The following is a 12,145-nucleotide window of genomic DNA, read 5'->3' as shown; positions in this document are numbered from 1 at the left end:
GAGAGCGGTTTCTGTGCTGTGTAGGGGGCGAAAACCAGATTGGAGAGGTTCGAATAGGTTATTGGCAAGAAGATGGGTTTGTAGTTGTGAGGCGACTATGCGTTCCAGGGTTTTAGACAGAAAGGGGAGGTTGGATATTGGGCGGTAGTTGTTGAGAGAGGAGGGATCCAGACCAGGTTTTTTAAGAATTGGGGTGACAGCGGCAGTTTTGAAAGCAGAGGGGACAGTTCCAAGGGACAGTGAGGAGTTGAAGAGGTTAGTGAGGTAGGGGCATAGGGGCATAGGACCGGGAGGCAGGACTTCAGAAGTGGAGTAGGGAGGGGGTCAAGGGAGCAGGTAGTGGGTTTGGAAGAGCTGATGAGTTTGGAGATTTCAGGAGGAGTGACTGGGTTAAACTGGGAGAGGAGGAAGTGTGGAGGAGGGGTCGGGAGGTCTGGAGGGATGGAGAGAGGAGGGTCCAAGGTAGGTGCTGGAGTAGATCCTGGAAGGTCAGATACAGGGGATAGGGATTTGTAAATGAGATTGATTTTGTCAGTGAAAAAGTGGAGGAATGAGTTGCAGAGATCCGGAGTAGAGGTAAGGAGGCTGTTGGTCCGAGGCTTGATGAGGTTGTTCAATGTGGAGAAGAGAGTTCTGGGGTTTTGGCAGGGGTCGGTGAGGATGGTGGAGAGGTAGGCAGATTTGGCAGCAATGAGGGCATCTTTGTAGGCGATGAGATGGGATTTATAGGCTTCATGATGGACTGTGAGGGATGATTTCTTTGTGTAGACGTTTGGTATCATTTCGGGCATTATTAGTGGGGTCATTTAAGAGATACAAACGTGGGTCCATTAGCCTCTGCGCTAAGCTATTCAGCTGATAACGCTACTCTACGCTAACTCTCCCAATGTTAGACCCAGGTGAAAAAAGCTTCTGGGGGGGTGTTTGGCTCGAGGTCATGGTGCAAAGGACCCTGGGTGAAATTACTCCGAACCATCACTTTAAACATAGTTGGGCAGCTTAGATATGTTTTACAACTCGTCAGCTATTAAGAAGATATAATGTGCTTGTTTTCATATAATCTGTAAAGTGTCCTATAGTGTTATCTATGCAGAGAGGATGCCACTGTTAATCTGCTGCAAAAAATTCTAGACAGGATGGTGTGTGTGTGTGTGTGGGGGGGGGGTGAGACGTCGTAGGTGTAACTAATTGCACTAATTGGTGCTTTGCAATAATTGCTGGAACAGAGTCGTGATTAACTTTATGTATTCCAGCTGTGCTTTTCCTGCTGTGACACTTAGAAAGCCATGTCTGCACTCCATAAAACACACTAATCGTAAACAGTATGAACTTTATGATACTCTTTACAAGACAAATATGCTGTAGTTTCACAAGTAGGAGGTTGGGATTTCCAACTTTTCAAACATCGCTGGAATGCAGCAGGCATCTGGTGAGTGTCTACTGCTGCTTCTTGGTACTTCATTTTCTTCGGTCTGGACTACAGATCTTACACTTAAAGTTCACAGAGGCTCAGCAGGCCTACCGCCCCTATGCTTGTTCCTCGGTCAACCTCTGCTGTAATATTTAATCCTGCCAACGGTAAACTCAGGGCAACGCAATCTTCCCACAAAGCTCATTTGAAGGCGGCCAGCAGCCACTGGTGCGCATCACTGCTGAAAACACGAGGAAAGAAGCGGAAAAGACTTCATTAGGATTTCTAAGGCTCAGACATGAGCTGACATTAACTATTTTTTTTATGTATTTTGTTCTCTGCTGTATTTATAAAGAACCTTTATGGTAACACAGCACAAAGTGTTTGTGTTTGTGTTGCGTTTTTATCAAAGTTTAGAAAGACCTAAAACTCTCGTTCTTGACGGCCATTTACATTTCTTAAACGCGTTTCATGCTTCTTGCGGTCAGGGTGGTGTGGACGGCATGACTGGTTGCCGCCAACGGTCTGGTCATTCATAGTGACTGCTGTCAGAGCAGCTCCGTGAACGGGCTTCTTCTCTTCTGCAGCCAATCGTTGCAATGCGGCGTCCGCGTTATTACAAAATCTTGGAGGTGCTCGGCTCGGCGCGCAGACCCTCCGCACACAGGCGCCATGGCTTTTAACTCTGTGCGATAAAACACATGGTCACCAGCATTCAATGAGTGTAAATTGGGAGTTTTATACTCTAAACATAAAAACTGTCACAGAGAATTTCACTTTCTCTTCAGAAGGACTTTTCAACATTTATCTGAAAGAGAACATGTAGAACATGAAATACTAGAATTGGCTGTGGCAGCAACCCCGGACTGTGATAAATATGTCTATACATACATACACACACACACACACACACACACACACACACACACACACACACACACACACACACACACACACACACACACACACAAACGGGAATGAGGACTGTAAAATGTCTGACTACAAACACTGAAGAGGAAGAAAAGCCGGGAGTAAAAAAAGATGAATGGAAAACAAAGTAAAGACAGTTGGCAGAAGCCACTTAAAGTGTGTGTGTGTGTGTGTGTGTGTGTGTGTGTGTGTGTGTGTGTGTGTGTGTGTGTGTGTGTGTGTGTGTGTGTGTGTGTGTGTGTGTGTCTGTTTCCATCCAGCTATCAAATAAATCTTCATTCACATGTAAATAAATGTCAGTTTTGTGGCTGCTGTAATAACTCAGTGTGGTGAATAGAGGGTCTGTGAGCTGAACAATCCTCTACTGGGAAAATGCTCCTGTGAAAAGTAAGTCATGCATTTTACAGTTTCTCGGTTGTCTGGGAGACGATAGATTATTATTATTTTTTTTTTTAACTGAGCGGACGGATGGATGGAAACGTGCGCATGCATACAATGCAAATTGCTGTAAGGTGTACAAAATGGGTGGTATTGAATTCAAACCCTGACTTTCTTTTTTTTTTATATGTATATTGATTTTCAAGAAAAAGAATAAAGAAAGAAGAGAGGGGGGGAAAATGAAAAGAGGAACACCAAGATAAATTAATTTGACATATACAAAATCACATACTCATTTGCACAGGGAGGTTTTATACAAAAGCCAATATCTAGGAGCTCACATTTTTAAGGTAATTCAGTATCGGGTGCCATGTTTTATCAAACTTGTCTCCTCTATCTTCATTATAGAATCTCAATCTTTTCAGATGTAAAGTATTTGACAATTCTCCCAGCTACAAATTATATGAAGGCACAGGATCCATTTTCCATACACGTAAAATCAACTTTTTTTTTGCAATCACCATCCCACACTGAATGGCTCTTCTGTCAGATTTATTGACGCAGCAGAGGACACTTGTGGCCCCCAGGATCGCTACCAAGGGGCTGGGTTAAACCCTGACTTTCTTATCTCCACACATCTGGCGGACCAAAAATGAAGTGGGCATGGTGTTTTTTTATTTTTTTATTTTGGAGTTCTTGCAATGGAAATATAATAGAAGTGTCCGCCCGTCTTTTCTTACAGCCCAGCCCTGCCTACCATTTAACATTTGAAACGTCTGTACGTTAATGGTGCAACAATTATTGGACAAACTGACCCCTTATGAACTGTGTTTATTCCTCGTGAGCCGCCAAATCAGTTTGCTTCATGTTAGGAAGTGATTTTGCAATCCGTATTACAGCATAACACAGCTCCATCGTCTCTACCTTATCAACATTACCCAATTAGCATTGATTTAGTGATTTGCAGGTCAAAGAATGAGTTACTTTTTTTTTATGATGTTTTTGGGACATTTTGGTTACATATAACTTTTTTTAAATTTCTATATTTCCACATGTGGTTAAAGACCTGCTCCGCATTAAAATATATTGTTACATAAATGCTTTTCAAACAGCAGTTTTATGTAACCTGACCTGACTAAAAAACTGTGTATCTCCCTCCAGGCTTTTGCAGTAAACACAAGTGTTGGCTTTTAGTCATCTTGCCTGATGAATTTCCCAGAATTCTGCTACTCTTTACCAAACGCTTTCAGATTCAGTGTGAGCTGCGTTCAGCTCATTTCATTTGGTTTGGCAGGTGACTGTCGCGGGAAGTCTGGGCAGAGCGTTCTTGCCCAAGCTGAATCCTAATCGTTTATTCGCATTTAGGATAAATACTTGATGTTGGTGTTGTTGGTGATGCACCAAAATTCTGTTCAGCTGCCGCTTCTGGCTGCTGGTTTTGTGCCATGTCTGTGTACATGTTTGAATGTGTGTGTTGTCTTGTTGACAGGCAGCCTCGCCTCATGCCAGGGGATCAAGGCCCTCAGTCTGTGTGGGAGGATTTGGGAGAGTGATTGGCAGGAGGGGAATCTGTCCACTAGGAGCTATTTCAAATACTGCTGATCTAATTATTGGCGGGGGATCATCAATTTGAGTGACTAAAGAAGTGGCTGATATAGTTTGATTAAAGCTACAAGTCCTCGTCATACGTAAGAAAAACCTACTTCTTGATCTGCCACCTCCTATGGTTAATACTGTCTCTCTAAATCCAGAGATTTATAAAAGCGTGCTGCAGGAAATGCAGAAGTAACTATGAAATCAGATGATGAGTTTAAATTCTATAAGCATTAATCACGCTGGTGTTTACATGGTTGTGGTCTCTGTGGCATCTAAATACGTATTCCTCATGTACCACCGACGTAACCAGACTGCAGTGTTTACATGAGTCTGTGTTACTGCTGATCACACATAGTCTTCCTTCTTAGGATTATGCAAACTCGCAGTAACACACACACACACACACACACACACACACACACACACACACACACACACACACACACATGCTGATGATGTTAATATTGAAACGTGGAGGAGGTTTTGCTGTTTGTGCAGTGTTGTTTGGCCGAGTCTCGGTGTGTTCTCTACAGGATATATGTGGCTCACACACTATTAGTTCATCTGCTTCTCCTGGTTCAAAACACACACACACACACACACAGCTTATCTTGACCGTGTATTCATTTATCAATCATAACCTTGACTTTCCTCCTGTGTATCAGCTTGAAATACTTTGCCCCACCAGTTATCTTTCAGAATACTTTTTTTTTAATCGCTTTGGTACTATTATTGCAACCATGTGGTACAATTTCACTCTTCACTCTTTCACAATTTCTAACTCTTAGTACCTAACTCCAAACTCATCACACTTGTACCACAGACAGTCTTTCATTCATATTAATTGTAAACATCTCTCACCACACAACCATTCAAAGTTGACATAATGATATCTTTTCAGCTTAGTCGTTTTAACTGCCAGTGAATCCAATAACAAACAATGCAAGATACGTGTTTCAAATCACCGTTAGAAGTGCTGAGAGTAATATGCTGCAGTAGTGCAAAAGACATATTACAGTTTTCACATTAGGTAATACACTCACATTACCCAACATTTACAGAATCTTTTTATTATCTTTTCAATTATCATTTCCATAATATATATCCTGTGTGTAATCAGGTTGTGATCAATGAAGACATCCTCTACAATTATTTACAATAATACATTTGTTTTTAAAGTTATATTTTGTGATGAACAATTTTTATTTTTTTAACAACATACAAAACATACAATAAGCAACAAGAACGCTGACCAAACGGTTCAGTGATTAACCATTAAGAGCTTGGAATTAAGAGTTCGATAACATGTTGGTGAAATGTATTTGTGCAAAATCAGAAGAGAAGCATAACAAAAGTATTGTAAAGTTGTATTCCTTTTAGTCTGTTTGTGTTGGCCTACTATTTTCTTTTCCCGTATCCCCCTATACTTGTGTAATGCGTCCATGGGTTTCATGAAATGCACTATATAAGTTATGACTACGTTGGTTGCTACAACAAACTCCTAATGCTTTGGCTCGTGACACAGTGACCGTGATAACCGGTTTAGCTCACGATACATCCAGGCTAAGTTACCGTATGCAACACTTGAAATGCAACGATGCATCTGTAACTTATTCTCTTATTGTAAGTGAATGATTTTCTGTCATCAAACTATTCATCGCGACTATATGACCTCCCCGTAACGCTAACTCAGTAATATACAGTGGGTAATACAGCACCGTAAAGAAAAGACCTTTACGACAGCAGGTGTAGTAAAACCACTACCGCTTTTGTCCAAAGCGGCCGCTGGAATCAACACAAACTAAAAGTTACATATAGCCATAATTTTAATAATGGAGAAAAACCCCCCGCTGTTTGACGTTTAGTTGCTGTCTCCTGCACTCTGATTAGGGGAACATTTCTGATTATGACGCTTGTTGTACCGCCTGTATAGTTTTATAGTTGGCAGATTTTGCACACAAAATCTCACTGACATTCATGCATGAAATGTAATTTAACTCCAGTAAAACAACATCTTAAGTTGGGATGGCTCCGTTAACATGGTAGCGTTAATAATGAAGTCTTAAAGGGTAACTTCCGTTTTTTTCAACCTGGACCCTGTTTTCCCCATATTTATGTGTCTAAGTGACTGATGGGAACAACAATCTTTGACATTGGTCCAGTATTAAGCGAGATCGGTGCAGTCGGCAGCGGTGAAACAAGCTACGATGTAAGTTAATAGGGTGATTGTCCAGCTTGTATTTACCTTCACAAAAGGGCTTGTTTTGCCGCTGACAGGCTCAGATTAATATTCTAAGTGTCTGACAACATTATGGAATATTACCATTAATAAATATGTTTTGAAATAAAGTCAATCTGTGTTTTTCTCTTCTTTCATTGCTGCATGTGTTCATTTACTGATTGAAATGGACAGCAATTATTTCCTTCCACCAGTTTGGTCAAATCCACACTGCTATTATAATAATTTGTCTTTCAGAGTTTAAGATCCTTCAAAATGTTGTCACAATATTTAAGGTTGATATTAGCATGAAACCTGGCTCTGTGCAGATGAAACTGGAAACTTGTTCCTCTTCCTCTACAGGTTGTCGGACGCCATCCAACCTGTAACTTCCTGTTGGAGGTGGAGAGAGACCAGGCGGAGTGTCTGAGGCGGCTGAGGGAGGAGGACGCTGCCGGCAGCCATAAAGGTCACCATCTTTGACAACCATTCGCTAAACTACAGTTAAACAGAACTTCAATTCATCTGGAAACAAAGAAAGAACTTTTGGTAACACTTTACTTGAAGGTATCTACATAAGAGTAACATGACACTGTCATGAACACATGAACCCTAACTCTAACCCTAACCCCAAACCTAACCATAACTTGTCTAGACAAAAACCGAATGACACTTACTAAAAGAAGCGTTATGTCATAAACGTTTATGACATGTTTATAATGTTTATGACCCATTCATGACAGTGTCATGTCACTCTTATGTACAGTGCCTTGCGAAAGTATTCGGCCCCCTTGAACGTTTCGACCTTTTGCCACATTTCAGGCCTCAAACATAAAGATATAAAACTGTAATTTTTTGTGAAGAATCAACAACAAGTGGGTCCCAATTATGAAGTGGAACGAAATTCATTCAGCCCCTTTACTTTCAGTGCAGCAAACTCTCTCCAGAAGTTCAGTGAGGATCTCTGAATGATCCAATGTTGACCTAAATGACTAATGATGATAAATAGAATCCAGCTGTGTGTAATCAAGTCTCCGTATAAATGCACCTGCTCTGTGATAGTCTCAGAGGTCCGTGTAAAGCGCAGAGAGCATCATGAAGAACAAGGAACACACCAGGCAGGTCCGAGATACTGTTGTGGAGAAGTTTAAAGCCGGATTTGGATACAAAAAGATTTCCCAAGCTTTAAACATCCCAAGGAGCACTGTGCAAGCGATAATATTGAAATGGAAGGAGTATCAGACCACTACAAATCTACGAAGACCCGGCCGTCCCTCTAAACTTTCAGCTCATACAATGAGAAGACTGATCAGAGATGCAGCCAAGAGGCCCATGATCACTCTGGATGAACTGCAGAGATCTACAGCTGAGCTGGGAGACTCTGTCCATAGGACAACAATCAGTCGTATACTGCACAAATCTGGCCTTTATGGAAGAGTGGCAAGAAGAAAGCCATTTCTTAAAGATATCCATAAAAAGTGTCGTTTAAAGTTTGCCAAAAGCCACCTGGGAGACACACCAAACATGTGGAAGAAGGTGCTGTGGTCAGATGAAACCAAAATCGAACTTTTTGGCAACAATGCAAAACGTTATGTTTGGCGTAAAAGCAACACAGCTCATCACCCTGAACACACCATCCCCACTGTCAAACATGGTGGTGGCAGCATCATGGTTTGGGCCTGCTTTTCTTCAGCAGGGACAGGGAAGATGGTTAAAATTGATGGTAAGATGGATGGAGCCAAATACAGGACCATTCTGGAAGAAAACCTGATGGAGTCTGCAAAAGACCTGAGACTGGGACGGAGATTTGTCTTCCAACAAGACAATGATCCAAAACATAAAGCAAAATCTACAATGGAATGGTTCACAAATAAACATATCCAGGTGTTAGAATGGCCAAGTCAAAGTCCAGACCTGAATCCAATCGGAGAATCTGTGGAAAGAACGTAAAACTGCTGTTCACAAACGCTCTCCATCCAACCTCACTGAGCTCGAGCTGTTTTGCAAGGAGGAATGGGCAAAAATGTCAGTCTCCGATGTGCAAAACTGATAGAGACATACCCCAAGCGAACTTACAGCTGTAATCGCAGCAAAAGGTGGCGCTACAAAGTATTAACTTAAGGGGGCTGAATAATTTTGCACCCAATATTTCAGTTTTTTATTTGTTTAAAAGGTTTGAAATATCCAATAAATTTCGTTCCACTTCATGATTGTGTCCCACTTGTTGTTGATTCTTCACAAAAAATTACAGTTTTATATCTTTATGTTTGAGGCCTGAAATGTGGCAAAAGGTCGAAAAGTTCAAGGGGGCCGAATACTTTCGCAAGGCACTGTAGATACCTTCAAGTAAAGTGTAACCGAACTTTCTGGATCTTAAAACAGAAAACATGGAGCACAAGTCTCAAGTCTGCAGACTGATAGCTGATGTCCTGTATACATACAGTTTGTACAAAGTACATGTATTCATATCTCTGCCATGTGAAGACATGAGCAGCTTACACGGCGTACAAGTTTAATCCTGTCCTGGACTAAATCTGGATATGAGACGCACCTGATTTGACCGCTGGAGTTTACTAATCAGATTATATCTCATCTCAGATTAGAAAACTCTTTTTAGAGTCTTTTTTTAAACGGTTTTATGGTTCCATTTAGCAAAATGGGGTCATGGCTTTTTATCTACAAAGCCTTTAAAGTAATTTAAAAGGGAATTTAACTGGTGTTCCTTTTAACTTAACTGTTGTCATAGTTGTGTTTTACTGTAGTCAAAATGTTTCTTGCTTCTTAATTTAAAATCAAAACCTTTATTAATGACAAGAAAACTGTATCCTGAGGGAAATGGTTGTGCAGCAGTTGCACTTTGAAAGCAACTGTGAAAGTTGAGCAAACTTTCCCTTTTGCCTCCTTAAAGCTTTATCTGCTTGTATCAACTTCTAAAATGCACGTGCAATAATGTCATGTACATACTCTAACTAAAGCCCCTTTCCACACAGCCTGTTCAAGGCGGGAATGTTGTGTTGTTATTCCACCTCGCCGTTCTGTATAAAAGGTAGAAACACAGAATGGGGGAACGGAGTTGTTCCACCATTAAGCTGGCAGCGGAGGTAGAAACCGAGCCGAATCAAGGTTTGTGTAAAAGGGACAGCCAGCATGGCGGGACTACACACTAACCTAATCGACACACTGACTCCCTTTTGCGTTTGTAATGCCAGCTTGCTGTCTGATATCACACGCTGGGGCTGCATTATCCCGGCTTCTTTTGGTTTAGTGTAAAAAAGCACAGCCTGTGTAATGGCGGATCTTCTTTATGGCAGTGTTACAGAATGTCTGTTAACGAGGCAAGTCTCTAATTGGTGGTCTTATCTCTGAAGTGAAAGGCCCATGGAAAACCAATTCATTCTATTATTGTTTTTTTATCTGCGGCTGTGTGATGTGTGCTCTGGTCACTGAATCCGCCCTCCACCCCCCCCCACCCCGGCTGTGCTAATTAAAGACACAAAGTAAAGCAAAATAATAACACGGCTCTAATTATCTGCGGGTGATAAAGTGCTGAGGAGAGCAGTTTTTTCTCCGAGTTTTTTCATTCATCTGGTCAAGGCTCTCAGGATTCCGTCTGACGCTGCAGCCCTCGGTGATAAACCACTTTACATGTCGCTGGCTCAGCCCCAGTGGGAATCAAACTGACAACCCCACAGTGTCTGTGCCTTGTTATACACACTCAGCAGCACACTGGGATCGGGTTTAGACTCAAGCTCAGGTTTCTACCAAAGCGGTTAAAGTGTTTTGTGGTAAGTTAGGATTCAAGTGAGTTTCAAAGATCACTCTTGCAAACTCCAGAATGGCTGCTAAATCAGAATCATAATCCGGTTTATTGCCAAGTAGGTTTTCGCATACAAGGAATTTGCCTTGGTATGTTGGTGTATAACAATAAACCCAGCAGAGAAACATAAACCTACAATTTACAACAAAAATACCAACGCGTTCTCTTGAATGAGCTCGGTAAAGAGCACTGTGAGGTGCCCGTTGTTTCAGCGGCCGTTGTGTTTGAGTTTAGCGGACAAAAGGTGATCGCCGTGTTACGGCGACAGTTAAGATTAAGATTAGCGTTTGTGTTCCCTTAAAGGTCCAATGTGTAAGAATTTCTCCCATCTAGCGTTGAGATCATATATCACAATCAACTCTCTCGCACCACGCAGTTCAAAGTACGTATTACAGCTACGGTAGCCTTCACACTTAAAAAAGCCGTTCTCTCACTTTTTTTCTTTTTTCTGGGCGAAGAAGAAGAAGAAGACTCCTGTTCCTGAAATTTGGATTTTGAATATGTGTGGTCCTCCATGTTTCCTTCTTCAAACCGTGGCCGGGAAGCTACGATACCCATTAGCAGCATTAGCAGCACCTGTGAGTTTATCATGTGACATCGAAAACGCGAAAGGCGGAGCAGTATGTCCTGTATGTCCCTTACTGGCTAATCTATTTCAATATGGAGCATGAATATGGAGCGTCTACCCCAGTTCATGCGAATGCAAATGTAAAATTTCAAGCCAAAAGGAATACTTGGAATTGATGGTGGTGGTAAATATTCATGAAAAATGACAAGTTTGTGAACGGGCAACACAGATTTTGATAATGAACAACTAAACACGCTACACACTGGACCTTTACGTCCAGGGACACAAACACATTTCCTGGGTGAACTCCCTGGGACACGAACTCTGCTACCCTGCTTGAAAGCGGCATCCAAAAATACTACAAAACTATAAGAAAAAAGTATGTACAATAAGTTTGTTTCAAAAAGAAAGCTGGACAGTTTTGTGCATGAATGTGCAAAAGTTCACAGTATGAAGTTTAGAGAATATGTTTAATGTCAAGAGATAAGTAAAGATGTACATTAATGTACACATAAGAGACAGATGTGGAGGCTTCATGTTAAATGTCACGGTCAGGAATGAATCTTGAAACAAAATTTTGTGTGTCCAGAAAAAATGTAAATATGAACATTTGCAATTCTGTGATACTAAAGCAAACTCCATCTGCTGATTAGGATCATTTGACGTACAAATGAGCAGGGCTGCACAGAATCTGCGGACGCAGTATTCTGAAGAACTTATTCAGATTTTCCACAGAATTTTAAACAAATGAATAAAATTAAAATAAAAATGTTTAAACATCTCCACCCCAAGCAGAAAAACAGCCCGCTAAATTCGACAGATTGTCATTCTTGGATCATCGCTAAAAACTGTAAAAATAAAATCAGCAGATTTTTGTTGGGTTTGCAAAAGAAGCAAAACTCACGACGCAGTATCACATCCAGAACAATAGTGTTAGCCCTGGTGTTTTTTTCAGTTTGTTTTTGCTTTCTCCAACGTTTTAAATTGTTAATTTTTTCATCAAATAATTTGAAAACTGGTCAATGTGACCCGAAGTCAACACAAGGGTTAAAAGATAGATATATACCCTATATATCGATTCATAGTTTTAAATAAAATATTTATGATGTCAAGCTAAGAAAGTCCTTTTTAATATTTTTTTGTTATGGGATTTTATTTATCGTGTTATACTGGTTTCCCACCACTGAATACTAGCCAGGTAACTGCCACAAATGCTGGGGAAGTCCG

The 12,145-nt window shown here is 41.0% G+C and overlaps 1 protein-coding gene across 1 annotated transcript in view; it reads left to right on the top strand.

Moving 5' to 3' along the window:
• Positions 1 to 12,145, top strand: part of LOC120568496 (vasoactive intestinal polypeptide receptor 2-like) — a 63,751-nt gene that overhangs the window by 20,398 nt on the left and 31,208 nt on the right. Inside the window, exon 2 of the mRNA XM_039816055.1 lies at positions 6,897 to 7,002. Coding sequence (XP_039671989.1) covers positions 6,897 to 7,002 — 106 coding nt within the window. The remainder of the gene's footprint in view (positions 1 to 6,896; positions 7,003 to 12,145) is intronic.

The sequence above is a fragment of the Perca fluviatilis genome, chromosome 11 (assembly GCF_010015445.1).
Source record: "Perca fluviatilis chromosome 11, GENO_Pfluv_1.0, whole genome shotgun sequence".
Taxonomy (NCBI): domain Eukaryota; kingdom Metazoa; phylum Chordata; class Actinopteri; order Perciformes; family Percidae; genus Perca; species Perca fluviatilis.
The sequence above is the reverse complement of the archived record's forward strand: the minus strand, read 5'-3'. Positions and strand labels throughout refer to the sequence as shown.